The 26,413-nt window shown below is 41.8% G+C and overlaps 1 protein-coding gene and 1 long non-coding RNA gene across 32 annotated transcripts in view; one reads left to right on the forward strand and one right to left on the reverse strand.

The window, feature by feature from the left end:
* Window positions 1-26,413, forward strand: part of foxp1b (forkhead box P1b) — a 206,541-nt gene that overhangs the window by 72,086 nt on the left and 108,042 nt on the right. For 22 of the 31 annotated variants that reach the window (XM_078946975.1, XM_078946970.1, XM_078946995.1 and 19 more), the window contains one exon: window positions 23,455-23,500. In XM_078946975.1, the coding sequence (XP_078803101.1) occupies window positions 23,455-23,500 (46 nt within the window). Of the gene's footprint in view, window positions 1-11,774; window positions 12,039-21,275; window positions 23,319-23,454; window positions 23,501-26,413 lie in introns of those variants that run through there. The other 9 variants (XM_078946981.1, XM_078946992.1, XM_078946977.1 and 6 more) reach the window with 6 other exon arrangements.
* LOC144992126 (uncharacterized) lies at window positions 716-8,640 on the reverse strand. Its single transcript, XR_013655923.1, has 2 exons — window positions 2,141-8,640; window positions 716-2,022 (listed from the first exon to the last, which is right to left on the reverse strand). It is a non-coding gene; the product is annotated as an uncharacterized LOC144992126 (long non-coding RNA).

Genomic DNA, 26,413 nt, shown 5'->3' on the forward strand with positions numbered 1-26,413 from the left:
TTTTGCATATTTTATTATGAGGGCCTTATTTAATTATTTTATTGGATGATTGGTGATCGGGATTGGTGTTTTGCAATCTTGTTTGTTTTTATGTGCAGCACCTTGAGCTGTTTTCTTTACATGAAAGGTGCTTTCTGAAGGTTGACTACATTCATGATTTAATCTGGGTCCTGACTTACTGTGTGATCTGTTAGTTAACAAAGGATGTTTTTTGTTGTTGTTTTTTATTTGTATTCTTTGATTTTTGCTGTTCAACAAAACAACAGCGAAGGAAGTTACTTTGAAATGAACACTGTGCCCTAAAAATGTTAATTATGGCTCTAAAGTCCCGCTCCAATCATCTTCTGATCCATTGTCAAAGCGTTCCCAGTGGTTTTTAAATATGTTGATGCTGTTTTTTTGACAAAATCTAAAAACCTGTGTGGTTTTCTAGGACATAATTTCTGCAGAGCGTCAGGAGTTCGTTTGAAATTAACGTCTGACTTGTGGGCAGGACTGTTGGTGCAGAAGTAAACTTCTGCTGATATCATCAGAATGGGGCGGAGCAGGGAGGTTGTGGCCCCATATTGTAAGTAACAACTATCTGCTCCCGATTCACCATGAATTGAATAAATAAATAATCAGAAATGTAGTTTTAATTTTAATTTCTTTACACATGTCTTCAACCATCAGAAAATTGTTATAAGAACATGTTAAAAACACAGTTTTCATTGGGGTGGGTCTTTAATGTGCTTTTATTCATCTGGGATATATCTACTTAGATTCTTATTTAATCATGTTGATTCCATCCAACTATATCCCTTTAGCTCAGAGTGCCTAGAGAAAACTCAAGCGTGCACAGGGAGAAAAGTCCACACAGAAAGATCCCAGGTGAGATTTGAATCAGGGCTTTTTTGGCTATTTAAAATGTAATCGATTTTTGTCCCAAGAACAGGCAGACGGCTGGATCCAAATGCAGCAGGTTTATTAGCTCAGCTAAAAGTCCACAAAGCTAAATCAGGGTCAGGCAGGCAGGAGTCGATAACAGGCATAAGTTCATGAGAGGAGAGCCCGGATGGTCAAAATACAGGCGAGGGTCGGGGCAGGTCAGGGAGCAGGTCTCTCTGGGTGGCATCGGTGGAAGTCAATGACCAGATAGGGGTCAAGGATTTCATCAGCGGGGCTTTTGTTTTTGTTGTTCGACAAAACAACTTTGAAATGAACACTGTTCCCTTCAGCAGGGAGACATGGAAGGTTGGCAAGAAGATTTTCAGGGGGTAATTGCAGACGGTAAGACACAAGGGTGATATCTTTTTGGTTATCCTGAACGAACCCACGTACCTGGGACTGAGTTTCTTTCAGGGAAGCCGTAGCCGGAGGTCTCGGGTGGATAGCCAGACCGGTCGATCTGCTCTTGGGTCCAGCGGACGGCTTAGTGTAGCTGAAAATGAGCCGCCTCCCATGTCTCCTCACAAGGACAGAACCTCTCGTCCACTGCTGGTAGCTCTGTGAGTTCTCCTGCCCAGGGAAAGAACGAAGGCTCAAACCCCAACACACATTGAAAGGGCGAGAGTCTAGTAGACGCCCTTTTCAGGGAGTTCTGGGCATATTTGGCCCAAACCAGGAATTTACTCCAGTTCTCTTGATGTCGGCCACAGTAAGTTGAAAGAACCAAGTGATCTCCTGGTTCAGTAACTTCACCTGTCCATGGGACTGAGGGTGGTAGCCTGAGGTGAAACTCACGCAAATGCTTAGACCCTTGCACATCTCGGACCACACACATGAAGTGAACTGGGGGCCGTGGTCTGACACAATATCCTCCGGGAAACCTAGTGCCGGAACTCGTGGTCAATGAGTCCTTCTGCTGTTTCCAGTGCTGTGGGCAGCTTAGGCAAAGGGATCAACCGGCAAGATTTAGAAAAACGATCAATAACAGAGGATGGTGTTACCTCTCGACCGGGGCAGATGTGTAATGAAGCCCACTGCGATGTGCGACCGGGGATGTTGTGGTATGGGCAGTGGATACAGGAGGCTGGCTGGAAGCTGTTGATGGGACTTAGCCACTTATCAAGATACACATCAGGTTACGTACTGGGCTATGTCAGCCTGCAGCGTGGGCCACCAGAAAAATTTGCAATGAAGGCTTGTGTGTTGGCCATACCTGGATGTCCGGCTGCAGGTAAGTCGTGCACGAGGTGGAGAACCCGTGGCTGATGAGATGGGGGGATGTACACCCTGTCAGGCGGGCAGGACGGTGGTGGCCTCCGTGGCTTTGATTTCAGACAACTCTTGTCATTATGTCCCACTGAACAGGAGCTAGGATCAGAGATGAGGCCATGATGGGTTCCGCTACGACGGGTCCCTCACCAGTGGTGTCCTATAAACGAGACAGTGGATCAGCTTTTCTGTTCTTGGACCCTGGGTGATATGTGATCTGGAAGTTAAAGTGTAAGATAAACAGGGACCCACGTGCCTGCTGTGGGTTCAACCGCTTAGCTGACTTTATTTACTCCAGGTTCTTGTGGTCAGTGAGAACCATAGCTTTCAGATGTTGGAGCTGCCGATCGTGCTCCAGCAACAAGGTAGCAAACCCCTTCGGCTTTGCGAAGTATTCTGTCACCAGAACAGCTCAGACGGCTGGATCCAAATGCAACAGGTTTATTAGTTCAGCTAAAAGTCCACGAAGCTAAATCAGGGTCAGGCAGCCAGGAGTCAATAACAGGCATAAGTTCATGAGAGGAGAGATAAGATGGTCAAAATACTGGCGAGGGTCGGGGCAGGCGTCAGGCAACTAGAGTCAGGGTCAGGAGACAGAATATCATGTTCAGATATAAAGGTCGGTAAGGAAGGCTCAGTGGCACAAACAATACTTTGTACTGAGCTGAACTCAGTGCAAAGCTTGAGTATGCTGTGGTTGATTGAGGGAATGAGAGTCAGGTGTGCAACATCCAGGAAGTGTGGTTAGAACTCTAGAGATGGTTCCCTCTGATGACCAGAGGGGGCGACAGAGTTTTTCTGACTTCTGACAATTTTAAGCCACTTGATATAATTTATTAATTTGTTCAATTCATAAAAGCAGCATACACCATTTAAACTGGAAGGATCCATGGTAAAATTTTCACAGATAATGAGTAGTTTATGGTCATTTATGCTAGGGGTCTCCAACCGCGGACCGGTTTAATGTCAGATAGGGCTGCACGATATGAGGAAAACGCGCTGTATTAATGACCAATATTACGATGACAAAATAACATGCGCTACATGAACAAATAACAAAACATTGAAATAAATCATTTCCATTTTATTGCAACAGTTTAATTTAAATAAAAGTCAACTTAACAAATTGCACTCCAAATGACCCTAACATCTAAAGGGTCCATCCGATTGGTCAAATCCATAAGATTTATATTATTTTATAAATACTTCAAGCTTCCACAAGATTTTTTTAGCACATTTAAGGTAACCATTTATTGCAAGTTTTGCCGACTTTTGCGATATCCCTATTGCACAGCTTGATATCATGATAATGCTAAATGTGTGATATATTGTGCAGGCCTTATGTCAGACAATATTTTGACGGACCGGTACGAATGGGGCCGAAGTTGGTGTTTAATATTTTTAGCTTACAGTTTCTGAAAAAATAACTATTTTTTCGCGTTAAAATGCTACTATAAGAAACTTAGTTTAAAAAAAAAATCTGAAAACATTAGTAAATTGTTTTTTGCAGATGAAGAGGAAGGAAATTTGTTACTTTGTTGAAGTTCTTTGTTATTTGTAAACAATTCAATAAAAGCAATATTACAGTTTTTTTCATAGGATACCAAATGTAACACTGAGAACTCACCCCAGTTTAAAATCATCTTTCAGGGCTAAAAGATTTATCATGTTTTGTTTTTACATAAATCCTTAGTCATTGTGTATTTCTTAATACAGAGGGACATTTTCTGTGGTAAAGTTCCTTAACAGATGCCTGCCTACTTAAGCCTTGCTGTAGGAAAATTAATAAATGTCCTTTTTGCGAGTTTCCACAAATCAGAAACTTTATTTGATTGAATCTTCATTCTCTGTAAAATGTTTGCGGCTGGTTTAAACTTTTCCTTTTAACGTCAAAGTGGATGATAACAACCAGACGCTAACTTTAGCCACATTCAACTTTTAGTAATGGATAAATAAATCAAAATAAAATGACACAACCGTCTTAAAACTGGTATTTTCTTAATATAATAATCATGAATCCACCACGGCTGCAAATTTATTATCTGCGTATGTGAAACATTCAAAAGTCAGTCGCCTCGTATTAACGGAGCAGCTTCTGGTACGTGGAAACAACTGTCTTAACCCTTGTGCTATCCTAAGCACTTTAACATTGGGAGTGGGGTCATCTGAACCTTTTTTCTTCAATGATTTGTGATCTTCACTGGTGTCCATGGATTACATGAAATCCTCTTCACCTTTATCCACCTTTGTCATGGTAGGGAGAACACGTCGATGTAAGGGTGGGGTCATAGGATAGCACAAGGGGTAATAATCTGTATTTTAAAGAAAACTCCTGGTTTGTCTGTAAACAGCAGCTTTATGTTTCTTTAAAGTCGAAGGCTCTTCTTCAGTTTCCTCACTGACTCTTTTCTCCCCGGAAAAACTTTCCAAATACGTTTTATTGTTTGATTTTTAGCTTTTTACCAACTTAGCGGTCTGAGCAGCTAAGGTCACGTGACGTGTCAAGACAGACAGATGTGGTGAACAGAATCCAGTAGTTTTCCAAAATAAAACTTCCTTTATTATTAGAAAATAAACACACGGAAATATTCAAAGTTAGTTGTATTTTTTTTTCTGTCTTGCGGCTGGTACCAAGTGGCCCATGGACTTTTACCGGTGCGTGGCCTTGGTGTTGGGGACCACTGATTAATACCATTAAATAAGTCATCCAAGTCAGTAAGTCTTAAATGTTTGACCATTTCAACCTGGTTTTCTGTACACACATATTTCTTCTTTTTCAAAATATATTTCTTTAGCAGCACAATTATTTCATCAGTTACTGAAGTCATGGATTCAACTAATCTAAATTTTAAGTCACAGTAAATGAAGTACTTTGAAATGAATTTAAACTAACAAGGATTTGAAATGTCATATTGAATTGCCAGTTGCAAAGTTGAGTTCTTCATCCATCTTTAGAACCTACTGAACGCCTTTCAGGGTCACGGGACTCCTCGAGCCAACCTGGTTACTGTTGAGTGAGGGTGGGGTATACCCTGAACACATCATCACCAGTGTGTTACAGGTTCTCCTACTCACATACACATTCACACCAAGTCAACATATGAATCATGTTTTTGGACTTTGAGAGAAAGCTGGAGTTCCAAGAAAAAACCCACACATGTAAGAGAAGAACCTTGCTAGGGTGGTGTAAGGACACTGTACGACAGCATCACCTGTACATCATTTGTATTTGTATTATTCTTACAAATACTTCACGATGCACTTACCACATGTATAACCATCACATGTTCCAAGACATGTCCTCCAAGTCACACCTGCACTCCCTTTGAGCTGTAGCCGCTCCTCCCTACATCCCTCGATAGCCCCAGACAACTCTACAACTCGCAGGACCCTTCCAAGTCAACCCCCGCATGGTTCAACCCCTGTATGTGTACATGTGACTAAGGCCTAAAGTGATGATTGGTGGAGCACACCTATCAGAGACTACATTATGTGAAATCTTTCCAGTATCTCATTTTAATATATTTTTGAGTCAACACAAGTCTTTGAGGCTTTGAACAGGTCTGGTCATACATTTTTTTATACATTTTAGTTTAAAAGACATTTTTTTTAATTGGTTTTATCTGAATTAAAAAAAATGTAATGTATAATGAACTATCATTATTTTAATCAAAAAATGATTCAGTTGAGAGGAGCAGTGCAGTTATTCATTATATTCATTAAGTTTGCGGAGAAATGGTCATTTCTGGGGGAAATTATCACCTTTGTTTGTTGCTGTGGTTTCTTTTCCCGTGAAGCAGTGCTGTAAAGGGAAAGCTTGAGGAAATCAGCCTGTTCTGCTTGGGCAGGACTTCATTTATTTGAGCAGCAGGTGGAACAAAGAGACAAGACACTTAATGTTTCTGCTTTCCTGGAGTTTTGATTGGTTTCAATTAAATACATTTTTCCAAGTCTATGATATGTGGATGTTCACAACATTTTAATAGTTTTTAGCAGAGCTTCATCTTTTTACTGCTGTTGTGTTTTTGAGAATTGCAGTGTTGTTGTTTTTTTTTTTTTTGGTCAGAAAAAGGAATTCGTTTGAATAACAAATCCCAGTTCAAGAAAATGTTGAAGATAAATAAACATGCGAGTAGCTTGTTGCTTTAGGTCATTTTATAACCTTTTTGGCCGACTTTTGTAACAGCATAACTTGCTTTTGTTCTTTACTTTAATTGAATTAAATTGTTGTGTTCACCTACAATTTAATGATAACAATACTTTAATTTATTGATTGTGATTGCTATTATTTGATTAAATTGCATGATTTGGCCAAAGTACAAGTGTTCAAAAAACTTTTCAAATATAATCATTTAGATGTCATTTATTATGTTTTTAATGCTAATGACAGAAGAATAGAGAAACGAGGACATGAAAGACTGTTCGGAATTTGATAGCAAGGGAGAAGCAAATTATATCAATATTTGATATTTAAATTAAAATTTCTAATGAAATGAGACATGAATGGAACAGAGGAGGGTGGTTCCCCTCGTATTCCTTCAGGCTCCTTTGTTTCCTTGCTCATTAATGTTCTAAGCATGTGAGAAAACCCCACCATCCTCCATAACTCATCACTGCATGACACTGTGGCCTGACATGCGCACATACAGTATATGTATGTATAGTCTAAGACACACGTATGCACACAAACATGGACACGCAGTCCACTGACTCTTCCAGGATATGATGGCCACTGCCTGCCCTGATTAAAATGACAATATAGTCTAATTAACTCGACCTCAGTGTCAGTGTGCTAAAAGCTGACGGCCTGCTGGATCCTGTTTGAAAGCCCTTTGTCTCCTCATCATCCAAAAATACAACTTTTTTTTTTCTGTGCAAAAAAATGCCTCAACCCCATTTGACAGGATTTGCTAATGGCAATTATTTCACATAAGCTAATTAAATTCAGGCAAAGTTTTTTTTTTCTTCTTTTTTTTATAGCAGATATCTTCCTCCACAGACCTTCAGGGATTTGTCCTTTAGAGTATAATATTACAAACTCCTTCAAGCAATGTTAGTCATTCTGATGATATACTACTTTAAAAGGCCATCTTTGTCTTTCACATCTGATGGGCTTTTGGTTCTTAGTTTTTTAAAATGTTACCATCGTTTATCAGGTTGTCACATGTACTTATTAAAAAGTCAAATTTAGGGCAAAAAGCTGAACACAAATTTAAAGAATGGCAACAAGAGGACTAGAACAGCTTTTTGTTCTGTTAGCTCATTCTTGAAGATTGTGCTCTTTTAGGAGATAATTGGGATTTAATGGGGAGTTAATGACATGAAGCCCCTCTCTTCTTATAAAACAGCATATCTTTTTTATCTGTAGACGTCACCCAACCGCTCAGGCACAGGAAGGGTTGGTGTGGTTTTAGGATTGCAGACCCTTCCACAGCCTGATCTGAGGATCAGAGACTGAAGTGAATGAGGTCTCCACTCCAGCGCTGCATGTGCTTGTCTGTGAATGTTGGGCACTATGAAAAACATCAAGAGGGAAACATCACAGGGGTCATCAGGGATATGTGCTCATTTACATAAACGACAGTTCAGGGCAGAGACATTTATCTTCATTGCAGGTGTAACACATTGCTGTGCTGCATGTGTTTGCCATCAAATGACCCTGCTTTGTTAAACATGAAAGCAAACCGCAGGTTTGAATTTATTACAGTAAAGCACAGAAGCCATATGCATCACCTGGCTTCTGATCCCCACCTGAGCAAGTGTTTACAAAGCCTTTGCTCGGAATGCTTCTGAAGCCATTCAACCCAAGCAAAGAGCAGAGAGCATGTGTGAAGCTGTCCTTGTGGAGATCCGCATCTGTCCTGTGGAGATGTGTGTGTGTTTGTATGGGACACCCCCCTCCCCTCTACCCCTCCCACGCTACTCTCCTGTTTCATCATCTGTTCTGCAGCACCAGGGTGCTCCGGCACAAGTCGACCTCTCTGGATCCATCTGTTGTTGTTATTTTCCGCTGATAATTGGCTCAAACAAATGGAATGCCTGCCCCCCCCCCCCCCCCATCCCCCCCGCCTGTGGAACCTATCGCTCTGTTTATTTTCCAAAGGTCTTCTTTCTGCTCTTCTCTCCCTCCACCCTCAGTTTTACACTCTCTCTCTGCCCTACAAGTCAAAATTAATGTCACCTCTGTCCGCGCCCCTCCACCCTGGCTCCTCTGCCTGCACTCCCCCTCCCGCTCTCCTCCGCCCGCACTCCACTGCCCTGGCTCTTCCACCCTGGCACCTCCGCCTTAGCCCCTTCACAGTGGCTCCTCCGCTCTGGCCCCTTCGCAATGGCTCTTCTGCTTTGGCTCCTCCTTCAGCACCCCTCTGCCCTGACTCCCCCACCTTTTCTCATCCACCCACACTACTCCACCCTGGCACCTACACCTTGGCTCCTCCACCCACACTACTCCACCCTGGCACCTTCACTTTGGCTCCTCCGCCTTGGCTTCTCTGCCCTGTTTTCTCCACACCCCTCCACCCTGGCTCCTCTACCCTAGCTCCTACACCTTGGCTCCTCCACCCACACTCCTCCACCCTGGCACCTTCACTTTGGCTCCTCCGCCTTGGCTCCTCCACCCACACTCCTCCACCCTGGCACCTTCACTTTGGCTCCTCCGCCTTGGCTCCTCCACCCACACTACTCCACCCTGGCACCTTCACTTTGGCTCCTCCGCCTTGGCTCCTCCACCCACACTACTCCACCCTGGCACCTTCACTTTGGCTCCTCCACCTTTTCTCCTCCACCCACACTCCTCCACCCTGGCACCTTCACTTTGGCTCCTCCACCTTTTCTCCTCCACCCACACTCCTCCACCCTGGCACCTTCACTTTGGCTCCTCCACCCTAGCTCTTCCCCCCGTGGCTCCTCCGCTTTGGCTCCTCTGCCTGTCTTTTTCTGATCCGAGAAGGTTTTACATGAAAGGTCTCTGACTGCCCAACACTGAATGTGACTGAAAATCCAGCTTCTACATTTTTTTCTGCATTGGATCAACTTCCGTCTTTTTTCTTTGTCTTCACACTATGTGGCATTCCTCTCATAAAAGAGAGATAGATTAATTAAGACTCTAAATAAAAAAAATCTTCTCTATGAGTTCTGGTATATCGCCTGTCCGTCTTGGGGGAGGATCCCTCCTTCATGTGGAAATCCCTGTAGTTTCTTCGTTTTTTCCGGAATCCGTTTTTTTTTAGGAGTTTTTCCTTACCAAGGACAGTCTAAGGGCAGGGATGTCCAGTTTAGTTTAGTCAGTTTGTTATTTCAATTCAATATTTTCCTATTTACCGTAATTTCCGGACTATAAGCCGCTACTTTTTTTCCTGCGCTTACAGCCCTGCGGCTTATTCAGTGACGCGGCTAATTTATGGATTTAATTGGCGGCCGCCATGTACGTGTTTTCGGACTCAGTGAATGGTTTGAATTCTCTATCTAAAACCAAACACAAGTCATTTGATTTTCAACACACCTCTAAGCAGCCAAACAGCATGGACTTGACTTCAGGTCTTAGACACTTCAGTCATGGTTCAACAGAACGAAACACGCATGCCCGGCCGCATCCCAGAATCCTTTGGTGCCATTAGACCCAACGTGCACGTGATCGCCGCTACAATATGATGAAGCTTTCAAGTTAAAAGCAATCGTTAAAAGCAGCGTGAAAAATCCACCATCAACAATGAGTTTGGAAAAGCCGGTTAGCTGCGTGACGGAGAGAACAGCGGATGGAGTGAATTTACCTCTGAGTCATAGTGACTCGGCTGGCTGCACGTAAATATGTGGGAATAACATCAGCCTTTAATTTGTCGGGACACGACTGGAAGCACAAATCGACGTGATCGTTTTTACGGTTTCTAAGGACTGAGCGGAATTTTGCATTGAAAAGCTCACACCGACCCACAGCCGCCGTGTGAGCTGGAGACATGTTCTGCTGCTCGTTCACATAGAGCTACGGGGCCGATGGCAGTCTGATGGCTCCCACACGTAACAACGCATCCGCCCCTCATCCACAAAACGTTCAGTTTTAAGTCCGATTGCTCTACACAGACACGATTTGCTCCGTCCAGCGCAGAATGGGGACAAAGCGTTCTTCCCTGGGTGACAAGGAGCGCGCGGAGCGCAGAGGCGTCCGCGGAGCAACAGTGTTTGTTGTGGAAGGAAACTTCTTACGCACGCGCCGCGCTGAGGCGCGCGTATCGCGCTGAGGCGCGCGCTTTTCAGTCGCCGCTGCTTTATTTTACTGGTGTTACTACTCCCATAACGCTGCCGCGACACAAGCGGAAGGAGAGCTGTTCCCGTTTACCCCTCCATGCACTGCTGATACTTGCTGATTCTTAAACACGTACAACAGTATGGCGAGGCGAGCGTTGGCCCCGCCTTTAGCCCCTAAGACTCATGGGAAATGGGAGATCGCGGATGTAAATTTCCTCATCATAACTGAGGGATGTAATGTTGATTATATGGTTACTGTTTGTAATTTTATGTATGATACCTAGATTGTCAATAAGTAAAAAAAATAATAAAAAAAACATAACTGAGGAACTTGTGAACAGAATAGAGTTCCATGCTGTTTGGCAGATGTAGGTGTATTCAAATACATGATCTTGAGGCAAAGCTGATTCCACCCACAGTGTGCTAACGAAGTACTGGGAATCAGGATGTGAATTGTCAGGATGACAATGATGCCTAGTACATGCGGCTTGTACTCCGACGCGGCTTGTGTATGTATAAAAGTAGTTAAACACGTGAAAATGGGTGGGTGCGGCTAGTAATCGGGTGCGCTTTGTAGTCCGGAATTTACGGTAATTCAATGTATTCATGATCTTTTTGAATTTATGTTTCTTTTCTTTGTTGTGAATTTGGGCTATGTAAATAAAATTGAATTGAATTGAATTCAGTTAAAGAGATAAAGGTGGAGGGGAGGGGTTTTCACACCAGCCTTAAAAAAAGGCTTGTAGACAGGACATGCAGCTTTGAATAAGGTAAGATAAGATAAGATAAGATAAGATAAGATAAGATAAGATAAGATAAGATAAGATAAGATAAGATAAGATAAGATAAGATAAGATAAGATAAGAAAGCCTTTATTTGTTCCGCAAAGAGTACGTTTGTCAATATGTTTGTCAAATAATTGCTGTCTGTGAAGCAATTAAATGGTAAATGATCTAAAGTAACTATATTTTCATATTTGGATCTAGGCATGTTTCATGCTATTCTTCTTTTCCTCTGTTGTTTTTGTTTTGTTTACTCAGATGTTTTTGGGGTTTAAAACATCTGTTTTTAGACATTTGCAGCATTTCCACTTGTTTTTACTTCTTTCTTTGACATTCCTGTATTTAACAGATTCCTCACTATGTTTTCTATTTACATAGATCCAACCCTGCATAGTTAGCTGCCTTTTTCTGCTTGACTCACCTGTTGGTGTTCAGCGACTGAACAGGCACGCCTTTTTTTTCCTTTTCTAAAGGTCTACTTCTTAAAATGAGTCCGAACAGGTACGGCTCTCTGTCAGTGACTGCTGTCTTTTATCTCTGCTTAGCTGTTTGTGTTTTAGTAGAGGGACTGTCCTGCTGCCTGTTTAATCTGGAGCAGGACTCTGGCATTTGTTGTGTTTTGACTACATACTTCTACTCTTTCTCTGCTCGCCCGTTTGAGTTCAGGCTCTTCCCATTCGCTTCTCTCTGTTCTCCAGACTTGCTGCTTATAGTTGCAGCATTCTCCTCTGTAGAAGTGGGTTTCAAACATTCTGTATTCTGAGGAAATCTGAATCATTATATAGTTTGATGGAAAAACGTTTGTATGGCTGTTTTCTGGTAAGTCTGTACATTTTTCATTTCCCTCTGTTCTTTTGTTTTACCCGTGTGTGTCTTCATGGGGGTGTGTTCTGTGAGTAATAGACAATGTTTTGTGTAGGGTTGTAGATTGCATTGGGTTAGTTTGTATGTCAGTGTGTTAACATATAGGTTTACCAGCAGAGGCCATTTCAAAAATAGTGCGTTTAGTCCAGTGACTCCGGGTTGGAGACAAAGCAGCAGCTGAGATTCTTAGTTCCTCCCTTCAATCACATAATTTGTTCTAGATTTTTGTTGAAGCTTTGTTTTATTGAAATAAATAGAACATGCTTTTAAATTCATTCACCAAGCTCCTTTGTAGTGTGCAGTTTTTTTTTTTTTTTACAAAAAGCAGTTTTAGGACAGTCATAGAGGAGATGGTACTTCTTGAAAGATCCATGTAGATCACAGATTGAAAAAAAAACAACTTCTATGTGCTTGTACTTGAAGAATAAACATAAAAATGAACCTAGCTAATGCTGGCACAGCCACAATGGCACTATGGGCCTACGCACAGCCTGCCATTCATTCTATGCCTGGCTGGTAACTGTAAAGTTGACCCCGAATCCTTTGGTTCTGTACTAGATCTGGTTCTGTTGTCGTGCATGGAACGCCAGGTCTACTTGCAAAAGTGAGCCAAAGCACTGTTCCTTGTGGCCGTGACAGAGAACGTCATGATGTCAACATCTGTCAGATCTACAAATAGGACAAACGGTATGTCAGGCAATTTGTAGGGTGACAAATATTTTTAAACATGACAACAAAGAGGTCTATCTAATCCAGGGGTCACTAACCCTGTTCCTTGTGGGCTACCGTCCTGCTTGTTTTCAGCTAACCCTGCTTATGTAGATGCTGATTAGTTGAATTGAATCAGCCCAGTTTCTGATTGACTGAACATACCTGATCCAGGTGAGAAGCAATTACTGAAGCAGGGTTAGCTGCAAAACAAGCAGGGTGGTAACCCACAAGGAACAAGTTTGGTGACCCCAAGTGAGCGTCTGCTGGAAATTTTGTACAGCATAAAGATCCTGAAGCTGCTCCACCAAAAAGAAAAAAATTTACATTCAGTGAGGCAAATACGTATTTGAACCCCATGTGACTTTGCAAGTTCTCCCACTTAGAGATCGTGGAGGATCTGACATTTTTGTCTCAGCTGCATGTCCACTGTGAGAAACATCATCAAAAAAATTTGGAAATCACTTACTGTTGCATAATTTTAGGAATAATTTATTTGGATGCTACTGCTGCAAATAAGTATGTAAACCTCTGTTTATTAGCTAGAATTCTGACCTTCAAAGACCTGGTAGTCTGCCTTTAAATAGTCCACCTCCACTCCACTTATCATTCTAAATAAGAAGCACCTGTTTGAGATGGTTAGCTGCGTAAAGTCACATGTCTGCCTCATACAATCAGTAAGACTCCAACTACTAACATGGCCAAGACCAAAGAGCTGTCCAAAGACAACATTATATACCTCCATAAATACTGTACCAAATTTTAACATTGACTTTCTCAGGTTTTTTTAAAATGAAAATGTTAGACTCCTCTGTGATTTTTAGGTTAAAAGAACAGGGTGTTCAAATACTTATTTGCCTCACTGTATCTACTCCAAAATCTGCAATGTTGGGAGTTTAAAATAGTGAAAGAAACAATTAGGACAAAAAATAATGTTGGTGACGATATCAAAACTTGCCATCTTGGTTGGTAAACACTGCCATAACTGTACTGTACTGGCTGATGTGGTGCCGAATGGAGAACAGGCATTCATCCCCCCCCATTATATTGTCAACATGGTTGCTGTACATTAGGCCTGCACAATATACCGCAAATTTACCTTTATCGCAATATCCAGCTCTACAATAGGCATATCGCAAAAGACTGCGAATATCGCAATAAATCATAACCCAAAATGTGTTAAAACAATCTTATGGCAGCTTGACGCTTTTAACGAATCAAATAAATCCCTTTATGCTTTGACCAATCAGATGGACGCCTTCCCATAGTTTACCAATCAGATGGAGGCCTATTATGTTAGATGTTTGTCACCTATGTCGATGAGGGTCATTTGGAGTATGATTTTAAACTGTTGCAATGGAATGGGAATGATGTTTTTGGTATTTTTCTATTTTTTTATATACCGCAAATTATATCGTTATCGCAATATTAATCTCTAATATCGCATATCGCAAGTTTTCCTCATATCTTGCAGCCCTACTGTACATAAAGCCGAGACTGCACTGAGTATTTATTGGTGTGACTTTTGATGATAGAAAATGGCTTGGCAGATGACCTAATGATCAGATTCTTTTTTTTTTACTTGTCCTGTCCAACAGCTGAGCAAACAGATGAGTGCTGAAGGCCTCTTGTGTTGGACATATTTTACTTTTACAATAGGGTATGAGTCTTCTATACACCCGGTGCATAGTTGAATTAACTCCTTTTGTAATTTATACTAAACTTTATTCACATTAATTATATTTGTAACAGTTTTTTGTTGGACGGACGGAAAAGAAAGAGAGGGAAGAAGAGAGAGGGATTGTCACAGCGAGCAGTTGTCACATTAAAGCAACAGGCAGAGATGGTTTACTGATAGATTTTTATTTGTTCATGTAGCTAAAGTTAAGCAGCAGCAAAGTTGTTACTGGTCAGGAGAACATATGAAAGCACATAGATTTAAATATTTAGGTTTTACAGCAGCTCCATGTCTATGTGTATGCCTTGTCTGATTGTGGTGACTCACCTCTGTTTCCTGTGTCAGGAATGGAATGGCCAGCAAAAGAGATCCCTGAGGGTATAAGAACCTTATATTGGTGGGAGGGAAGCAAAATCATTGTAAAGTTAACAGGGGTGATTTAGAGTAGTAATTTTATTATTTGAGTGAATTCATGAAATGGTTTAGGAACAAGTGGCCGGGATAGGCTCCAACAGCCCCGTGACCCCTAAAGGGACTAAACGGAATAGAAAATGAAGGTTTAGGAACAGTTAGTGAGTTCTATTTTTGTATGGGGAAATTATTTATTTTTAAAGGGGTTGGGGAAACTTTGAATGTATTTATTTTAATATTTTGTGTAAATAGGTTATCTGTGGGAACCTAGGTGGATGGTAGCTCCCAAAGGAGAAATCCTATAAAGGTGGGAGTTGTAAGCATTTGGAGTTTGTTGTTGGTTGGCGGTTAGAGCTTGGGGCATGACTGTGAAATGGCAATGGAAGAAAATAGAAAATAAAGTTTTGAGCTAAACCCAAGGCCTGAGACTCCGCCTGTGCTTCTACCATGATGATGGCCTCCAAAACTATGAGCTGAACTTGAAAAGGATGTTAGAGATAACAATTCTAAAAGGGGTGTCCACACACACACACTCAAATGTTACAAGCATACCTTTTGGCTCCAATAGTGTTCATTTACACTCAGGTAAACATGAATATAAAACAACTAACGTTCACGCACGCATACTTATGCCTTCAGACCAACACATGTAAAACATTTTATTCAGTCACGCAAACTATTTGTGCTAATGCGAGCTAGCACCTGTGCGCGAGTGAGTGTTTCTGTTCTTCTGCCGTGGATGATGGAATGTAAAAGGGAGGAGGGAGAGTGCCCAGTAATCCCCACACCAAGACCCCCGCCGCAGCAACATCGGCAGCCAGGACCCCCCAACATCTGCACGGTAGCAGATAGAGGAAAACCGCCCGCCGGGCAATCACATCCGCCACATGGGCCCCCAATGCCAGAAAGCAGGGAGGCATAGGGGGACAGAGAGTGTAGGCTCCAGCCCTACCAGAGGAGCAGCCCCCCTGCCGTGCCAGGAGGGCCCACTGTGGGGCCCTGCCCCAGGAGAGCACCCCCAGCCACCACACAAGCAGCCTACCACCACCCAGGAGGTGTGAACATCCCCCCATCCCAACTCAAGGCACGAACGAGGGACCCTCCAAGGGAGACAAGCTCCAGGCAGCCACCCACCATGCCAACGGTTGGTCTAGGAGAGAGCACGGCAGGGGCCAGACACCCCTGCCCCGGAGGAGGATGCCCAAGAGAAGTGGGGGTCCATAAGGACCCACAGTTGGAATTTTGGAGAAGGCCGGCCCTCGATGGTAAGTACCAGAACCCACACTACAGGGACACGCAGACCCACGGGCTCAGATGTGATGGGATCCCCGGTCGATTGTCTTGCCAGAGAGCTCAGTGATCCCTCTCCCTGCATGTAGAGATGGCTGCGGGGCCAGGAAGCAAGCACCCAAGGGACACAGCCTCCATTGCTGACGGCCTGGTAACCCCGCCAGGGATGGAGCAGGTGACAGATGATCAGAGGTCCCACCTTCCTTGTGTAATACATTTTATCTTTTGTATTTAGAGGTATCTGTGGCATGCAGAAAATGATGGAGTTTAGTTGCAGCAACAGCTCATGCATGTTTGTTTGTTTTTTCGTGATTGGCAGCTTTTACAGCTTACACACTACAGCAGGTTTTAGAGATGATCACAGTACTGGTTAAAAGGGATAGAAAGCAAACTGACACTTGCCCAATTTAAATGGTCTCCCTTTGCAAATAGGTTTACTTCACCTAATGTCTTTTCTCACACAATGATTAGAAAAAAGTTGGTTCTGTCAAAATCCCAAACCACTTGCTACAGTGGACAGTTTATCTTTTTATTGAAGTGTTTTGAAGTTTCTTTTGCATACAATTCCCAATGTTTATACATTGTGTGGCACTGGTATTTCTAAAAAAAATCCTGTTTTCCTCTATGTAATCGGGGACCAGTAGGAAGAGTTTATACAATTTATAAATTTGCTAAAACTCTGCACTGTATTCCAAAGAAATACAGGGGTGTGTCTATTTTGGGTTGTGCGTTGAATCCGTTTTACTTGATGTACCGTAATTTCCGGACTACAAGCCGCTACTTTTTTCCTGCGCTTACAGCCGTGCGGCTTATTCAGTGACGCGGATAATTTATGGATTTTATTGGCGGACGCCGTGTACGTATTTTCGGACACAATGAATGGTTTGAATTCTCTAACACCAAACACAAGTCATTTCATTTTCAACACGCCTCTAAGCAGTCAAACAGCATGGACTTGACTTCAGGTCTTAGACACTTCAGTCATGGTTCAACAAAACGAAACACGCATGCCCAGCCGCATCCCAGAATCCTTTGGTGCCATTAAACCCAACGTGCACGTGATCGCCGCTACAATATGATGAAGCTTTCAAGTTAAAAGCAATCGTTAAAAGCAGCGTGAAAAAATCCACCATCACCAACGGGTTTGGAAAAGCCGGTCAGCTGCGTGACGGAGAGAACAGCGCATGCTCCGGAGTGCATTTACCTCTGAGTCATAGTGACTCGGCTGGCTGCACGTAAATATATGGGAATAATATCAGCCTTTATTTTGTCGGGACACGACTGGAAACACAATTCGTGGTCGTGTTAACGGTTTCTAAGGACTGAGCGGAGTTTTGCATTGAAACGCTCACAGCCTCCGTGTGAGCTGGAGACTGCGTGTCGTGTGAGCTGCGGGGCCGATGGCAGTCTGAAGGCTCCCACACGTAACAACGCATCCGCCCCTCATACACAAAACGTACAGTATTAAGTCCGATTGCTTTGCACAGACACGATTTGCTCCGTTCACCGGCGCAATGGGGACGAAGCGCTCCTCCTTGAAGCCGCCCTGGCCAGAGCTGTCGGAGTAGATAGGAAGGGGAGACAAGGACCGCGCGGGGCGAGCGCAGAGCGCAGAGGCGTCGAGCCATTCTGCAGGCTGCAGCCAGGGCTTACTGGAGGCGTCCGCGGACCAACAGTGTTTGTTGTGGAAGGAAACTTCTGACCCACGCGCCGCGAGGAGGCGCGCGTATCGCGCTGAGGCGCGCGCTTTTCAGTCGTCGCTGCTTTATTTTACTAGCGTGTTTTTTAACCAGCCCTGTTAGTACCATAACGCTGCCGTGACACAAGCGGAAGGAGAGCTGTTCCCGTTCACCCCTCCATCCACTGCTGCTCCTTGCTCATTCTTAAACACGTACAACAGAATGGCGAGCCGGGCGTCTGCCCCGCCTTTAGCCCCTAAGACTCATGGGAAATGGGGGATCGCGGATGTAAATTTCCTCATCATAACTGAGGGATGTAATGTTGATTATATGGTTACTGTTTGTAATTTTATGTATGATACCTAGATTGTCAATAAGTTACAAAAATAAAATAAAAACCATAACTGAGGAACTTGTGAACAGAATAGAGGTGCATACTGTTTGGCAGATGCAGATATACTCAAATACATGAGCCTGAGGCAAAACTGACTTCACGTACTGTGTGCCAATCAATCACAGTTGCTCTGTGAGTCAGGACGTGATCTGTCAGGATTACAATGTTGCGGATTACAATGTTGCCTAAATCATGCGGCTTGTACTCCGACGCGGCTTGTGTATGTATAAAATTAGGTAAACACGTGAAAATAGGTGGGTGCGGCTAGTAATCGGGTGCGCTTTGTAGTCCGGAATTTACGGTAATATCAAATCTCTCGTATGCAATTTTTATTTTTTGTTAACAGCTCAGGAAAACTTGTGGTAGGTCTAAAGAATGTGGTAGATCAAAAAGGCTTGGCACTCCTCAGACAGCGCGGCTTCTTCTTGAGTTTAGAGATAATCTTAATTCTGCAAAAAAAACAGTCAGAACATCAGCTGGTTGGCCTGAAACTGGCTTTCATTCATGTTGGTATGTTGGAATGTCAGGGTTTGCTGTGAGAAGCCCTACTAAAAAAAGTATAAACTTTCAAATAAACTTTACTGTACTCTCATGCATGCTATTTACAAACACTGTTTTGCTCTTCTACACACATAAATAAAGTTTATCACAAACGCTGATTCAGAGCTAAACACCCTGGAATTTTATTGTTATATCCCGTCTCCTGAAGGATACAAAGAAATTGTGGACTGACAGATTTTGAGAGGCTTTCATTCTTTAAATACAAGTTCAGTTTCCCCACCCATGTGTTGAAGTTTCCTTGGGCAAGACAATGAACCATACATTGCTTCTGGTGGTTATAGGTTGGCGCCAGTGTTTGGCAGCAGAGCCGTCATCAGTGTATAAATGTGTGTGTGCATGTGAGTAAATGGTACTGTGACTAACGCACTTTGGGCCTTAAGGAAAGTTAGAAAAGTATCATTTTATTCACTGCTATGAACTACATAAGAATAAAACATTGGGACATAGTGGCCAATAATGTGGAAAAATGACTTTGTACCATCACCAGACAGCTAATTTTTTTTTTTAGCATTTATTTAATAATCGTTTGTGTTACTTGTTAACAAATTACCCAGATGTGAAGTCAGATTTTTTACTTAATAGTTAATAGTTAATAAACATAAATAACTTACATAAATAATAAATACATTTTGCTAGCCAATGAGTTTAGTGACATTTTTGAGTTATCTCTGAGAACATTAAAGTTCTGTTGACAACATTTATTGCACTGATTGTTCTAGATTTCAGTCTGAAAGTTGTCTTTGCTTGTCTTGATTAACAGTTCAAGGTCAGATCTGCATTTTAAAGAGATTTGCCTTTATAATTATTGACCCAGAACTCCAAACCCACAATGATGTGGTCCTCTTACCAAAAACACATTGAACAGTTTATCTTTCCAATCACGATCCTACTAAGAAAAAGCAGGATAACCAGCATCAATAATATTGGTATAGAGGTTCTACTCCTGCCCTCAAAACTGGGTTATAAATTGGCTTTAAAAACTGGAATGAAGAATCTTTTTTTAGCCTCAACTGCACATTCTTAAAGTGAATTTAGAATGTCTTTTCAAAGCCAAACAACAACCAGATGTAAAGATTCAAAAGCAGCTTCTACAAAAGGAACTGCCTCTTACATTTTCCTCAAGTGTGTTGTTGTGTGTGTGTAATATTGAATTTTAATGTAATATGTAATCTAATATCTCTTGTACAGCTAGAGCTCTGACGGTGAGATTTTTGATCACCGTGGTGATGAACCAGCAGGGGGCGCGGAGTCGCAGTTAACCGCAGCCCCCCCCCCCCCCCCCCCCCCCCCAACACAAAATCCCACGCATCGCAAATGAATACAATTACAATGCAGTATTCTTTATTAACAAATAACAACTTCTGTTGTAGAATGAGGATGTGTATGTGCTTTTGGAACCGCGCGCATGTGTGTGTAAGTAGAGAGAGCGTGCAGCGTGGAGGGATTGACACCCGCGTGCCAGCAAGAGGAAGTGAGAGGCGGAGGGAGTGAAGGAGAACATTAATAAAAGGTTTCCCCCAGAAACCCTTGAAGTCTGAACACAGGACTAGCAGAAAAAGTAAATTATCAGCAAAGATGAAATGTGTTTATTATAGTTTTAATCATGCACCATATGCAGAACTTAAAATAAATAAATAAAAAAACTCCAAAAAAAAAAAGTGCGGTGATGGGTGATGACCTCATCACAGCGGTGATGAGGTTATTATCACACCCTTATGTGTACATCCTGTCATAGATTTCTGCTTGGTTCTCATGAAAAAGGAAACATGTAAAATGTTAAAATGTTCTTTGCCTTTCTTGGATCATGTCATATATTTTATTTTAAATTGTTCGATAAATTTTCATTTAAAAATGGAGAGAGATAATACTCTGCACTAAAAACTTGAATCTATTGTATTAATATCATAGTACTGGGTAATACCAATGTATTTACAGTCATGCTGAGATTTGTCTGTGTTTTGCAGAACAGACACAAGTTAAGGCAATGTCCCACAGCCAATACATACATTTTGCACATATTGCATGGATGATAACTGGTCATACTTGAATATACATGGAAATAGTGAAAAAAAATTGTGGTTTTTATGTTAAATTTTCACAGATGTATCACGAAGGAACCATGTTAAAACCACGGAAACAGTGACAATAAACCACACAAAGATCACGTATATCAATTGCGCTGTTTAAATGCAATTCATTAGTGATTTGTGTGTCAGTTAAATCATTTTAACTTGATGTGCGGCAAAGAAGAATACAGCTGCTTTCTTGGACTTTCTTCTGTCATAATGACCTTTAGCCAATCAATGGGTTTCAACAGTAGCCCCTCCCTAACCGGTCCATTCCATTTGTCTATTGACCTACAATGGGGGCCAAAAAATGCTTTGGTCCGGTCTGACTTAACCGTTCCATTCCATAATGGAAATGCCTAAAATACCAGATAGGAACGTACCATACCAGACCGCTCGGTGGATACAAAGCATAACTGTCTCAACACAGATCGTCCAGCCTCAACAATGTGATGGAAAAGACATCTATGTTTTGTTTTGTTTTTAGATTTTTTTTAATTATTATTTTTTTTTTTTTTGTTAGAACAAACTGTAGGCCCTAGCACGGTCAGCAGATGCAGATGATTTTTTTCAAAAGCAGATACTGAGTGGTTTAAGCTTTCAGGCTGTGCTGTAAAGACGAGGCTAGTTTAACAGTCTCCTATTGACAACCATTGAGCCAGGCCTGAATGGTAATGATGTGCAAGAGTTCATTAATGAGCCGCCACAGTAGAAGCGGCAGATACAGTGTTAAGAATGCTTAATGCAATTAATGGAATAACTTTACTTAGTGGTAAATATTCATGGGCCCTCATCTTTTGTTGATAGCCTGTCCATTAAAGCAGCTGAAGCGCTGTCCACACTGAATGGTGGCTCTTTGTTCGAATGGGATGCGTTACAGTGGGGGTGTCATCATTTATATTTTGGACATGCAATCCTTCAACAAAGCGAAAGGCTCTGTTAACATACCTGGGACTGGAGAGCTCATCACACCTGCGACCCCTCCACAAAAAGTCCACTTCAGATTTGTGCACGGAATACAATGACACTGTTCAGAACCAGATAGAACCACAGTTTTTAGATAGTTTTGCTAAACCCATCTGGACTTACATATTTCCCTCCAGCTTTTGAAAACAGGTTTTGGACTAATGGCCATCTGTGCATCAGTGACTCCTAAATGCCAAGACATTTCTTTGTCAGAAATGCCCCCTCTGTTTTTACTTTTTTACTACAACCTGCTGCAGAAGAACAGAACCTAAAAAAATGCTGTTTTGTTTTAGGAAATTGTTGCCTTGTGACTTATGTTCTTTGCTTAGGCGTCTTACTGAGTGTTCATGTTACCCACCTGGGTGGGTAATTATCTCAACCAGAAGATCTTCTATTTCCTAAAATCTCAAAGTGGGAGTGTGTGATGGGCTTGCTTTCCTCCACCAGTGAAAGCAGCATGTGTTTGTTTATCCTCACCCTTTGATCTCTGCACCCCCACGGCTCCAAATGGCAATAGAGCCGCCTTGTGCTGTTTCAAATGGAGACAATTATTCGCTTAGGTATTACAAGATGGGCTTTATATTAGCAGGAGAAAAAAGCATACAGCCTCTATCAGAATCTTGCGTGCTTCTCTTTCCCTCTCCTGTATACATTTCCATCATTAATTTGACTGAAAATGTACGTAAATGGATGTTATGCTCATGAAACTCCTGTGATAGGAATGAATTTGGTTTCGTATTTGAAGCAGAGAATATATCTGCCATTTGTCAGCACTCAGCATTGATTAATGATTTCATTGAGTATATGCTGATCGAAGTGGAATGAATCCCAACAATTGGACAGTTCTGTGAGAACAGGCCAGTTTTGTGGCTTTAGCAGCCAGAGCTCAGAGGGAACTGAACGCTGACTGTCATTTCCAACTAGGACATTTACCTCTTAATTAATGCAGAAAACTGTCTGTTGTTATCTCGCCTTTAGATAAACACTCACACTAATGCCTGGCCACATTTTTGACTGCCAAATGTCAACGGCAGCAGAGAACAGTAAGAGCAGGAGTCTTTGTTTTAATTCTTGGAGCGGGGGTTAATCACTGCATATTCTGCAATTCTGCTTACTTTTGAGAGTGCCTCTCATTCGTATGACGGTGTGCTCTCCTCTCAAATGTTTATATTGCCTGGGCCTCGCTGGTTACTCCAGAGACGTTAGCGATGCAGATCCGAGCCGCTCCAGGACAGAGCATAACTGCCAGAAAGTTTTTGTCTTGCAAATAAACCAGTCCCATTGTTCCTGCGTTATCATCAGTGGGTGTGGTTTAAGGAAACAGACAGGTGGAAAAGTGAGGATCAATTACACAAACAGGGATTGCTGCTAGAGAAATGAAAGGCGGCTTCCACACTGGCATGGAAGGAAGTCCAGCTTCATCCAAACCTATGAAGGGACTCAGCACAGGAATGCTGCTTCTTTCCTGAACATTTGCAGCAGGTGGTTCATTACGAGTATTTGGTTTACACATGTGTACTACCCATTGAACTGCATTGTAGGTGCTGATGACAAACATTATGTTCCACCTCGGTAATGAATTCCCTTCTATTAATAATGATTTGGTTTGTGTCCACAGGGTGAGGAGGCTTACCATTGCTGGAACAGGAGATTGCACTGAACAAGTAAGTCCTTGTTGAGAGTAAACATGCAATCATTCACCCGTCGCAGCCACAGCATGTGTGGAAGTGCTCCTTTGAATCGGCTTAATAATTACCTGGGGGCAGTGCAGTTTTCTTGTTTGTGTACAGTATTATATGTGTGTGTGTGTGTGTGTATGGGTGGGGTGGACAGGTGCTCTTTGTTTGTGTTGTCACGTTCTGCTGTCCTGAGACCAGCAGTGGTGAGTAGAACAGACCCAGGTCCCTAACAGGTGAAAATTGGCAACCCCCCCCAACAATAATGGTTTATATATGCTGAGAGAAGGAAAAATGGTAAAAATTCAAGGTCTTGGAGCCAGCTGCTCACTTCCACTGCTCGAGTAGAATACTGCTATGTTTACAAAACAAGAAGAAAACTTTTCAGTAAATATAAACGCTGTTATGGTTTTCAAAACATGGCCTGACTGCTTTGTGCTGGACAAGTTGACTTTGTTGAGTTGGGACATGAGTGTCTGCTGGGACAGGACAAACTTCACAGGAATAATGACGATTGGAGATTCAGTAAATTTGTTAGCTTGGATGAGCAGAATGCACTAAGAAAGGAAAATGCATCACAAAAACTTGTGTTTTGTGTGAAACTTTATCTTTAAAAGAAAGAAATACACAAAGCAAAACCTGGTTCTGCTGCAGCTTAGTCAGGTTAAGCCAGCATTACTCCTTAGTGGAACATTTCTAGTTTCATTAAAGTGTTTGGGAAAAGTTACTGAAGGTGTTGTGCAGTCTAAACATAAAGAGTCATTTTTTTCTGTAGCTTTTATTCCACATCTGAACCCTTTGTAATAACTGTAAATCATAACACACATTTGTTAAATATAATGATGTAGAAAAACTGTCGTCAGCTGCACTGCTTCTGATATCTGCCTGTGATTCTGACCCAATCACATCTAGCTTTCCAAAAATGAATCATTTCAGTGCAGAAAAGGGTTTTGTTCTTCTTGAGAAATTCAAAATGGTCATATCTCGTGATTGACCTCATTTGCCTTACGTAAATTCATGTAGAGGAAAGACTAGAGTCTGGAGAGGATGCAGACCCTTTTGAGTCCTCCTGCATTCTTTTCTTTTCTGCTGAAGTGTCTTTATTCTGTCTAGTTCATGGAGGAGATAAGAATAAACAAGTGGCTTTAAATGATCTGTGCACAGAAAGGTCACATTTAGATTTATGCAGGGATGAAGGTTGGCCTTCTGCAATGGTTCCCTTGACTGTTATTGTTTATTGCTACTTATAACTTCTTTCAAAGCAGGAATTTTTTTATTTCAGCATCATTGTTTTCAGTCTAAAACCTAATCAGCTTTTAATTCAGTTGCTTTTGCATCCTGCTGAATATCCATGCATCTATAACGCCTTCATTCTTAATATTAGGGATGCACCAATGCGATCACGTGATTGCAGACTTGATTGAAATCGGATGTTAACTCCCGATCAGTGATCAGATGTTTATTTAATTATTTTTTTTATCAGTGCTGTGTATTTTAAATACATGTCCTGGTAGAAGTCCACAGATCAGGACATTATGCTGGCGTAAAGCACAGTGGAAAATGGCAGCAGATTGAGCGGGAGGCTAACGGCTAATAAAAACAGCTCTGTAGGGTTAGCAAGATATTCACAGAAAAAACGAAATGAATCTATAATATCTAAAAAAAACTGAAACTAAGACATGGTTATATTGATATGATCTACTCATGAAAAGTTATCAAGACATTCATGCTGTAGCAACAATTTATAAAGAAAGTCCTTGTTTTTGTGCAGATGTGAATAACATCTGATGTTGAATATGGAGTCCTATACTGTTCATAATTAAATAAATAAATATTTAATTAAATAAGTAAATATGACCTCATGCAAATACACAATAAACCAATAAATCTCTCATAAATATATAAAAAGATCATGAAATTGTGAAAAACCTGCACACAGATTTTAAATTAGCCATTGTATTATTCAATATATTTCTTTTTGGCTTTAAAAACCTGTTCATTATTTTAAAACAGCATTTTAAAATATTCATTTTTGATCATGTTGAATATTATTATAATTCTGTCTTTTTTCAGAAGCTCGTATTTCAAAATCAATATTTTCCAAAGTAGCTTTGTTTTTATTTCATGTTGCTGTTTTTCAAAATGGCTTATTTATTTGATGTAGAGCTTTCTCAGGAGAATGGGTCTGTCTGTCAATCAGTGAAAGTGGGCGGGATCTAAACGCTCATTGGCTCATCCATGGAAATCGAGTGTGCCAGTCAGAGAGATTACATGTTTCAGCGATATCCGCGCGGCTTTGCTGACATTACAGATCAAATAGAGTCAAACAATCTGTCTGCTGCAGAAGATGCAAACATCTACGACACTGTTTTTGTAGTTTGAGGGTGTGTGTGGACCAAACCACAGAGGAGCTCCGATCGTCCGCGTCTCTATAAGTCCCCTGTTCAAACACTCCTCATTCTTACGCCATTGACTCAGAGCTCACATCGTGCCTGATGTCGGCTCGCAGGAGGTGAGCTGGCGGACCGACAGTCAGACCAGGCAGCTGCGCAAAGCAGGACAAGCCTGCTCAGGCCTCTTGAACCTTATGATATTTTCTATTTTCAATGAGACAATGATTATAATCAGGTCCTCTGATTTTATTTTTCCCTCTGAGGGAAAATGTTGAACCTTTCCTGCGATGACGTTTCTGACATCTAAACACTCTCCATGTGCATTGTGCATCCATGCATTGTTACTGAGATAAGCACAAGCAACCGCTCCATGTGGCTATCAGGCTAAAAACATTAGCTGATAGCTCCTCCCACATGCGGCATGGTGCGTTCATGGAACTCCAGGTCATAGAAGCTTAGTGGAACTCCAACAACCACTTAGCCTAACTCAAGCCACTACTAGATGTTC

This window comes from Oryzias latipes, chromosome 5 (genome assembly GCF_053564925.1).
Source record: "Oryzias latipes strain Hd-rR chromosome 5, Olatipes_Hd-rR_3.1".
Taxonomy (NCBI): Eukaryota; Metazoa; Chordata; class Actinopteri; order Beloniformes; family Adrianichthyidae; genus Oryzias; species Oryzias latipes.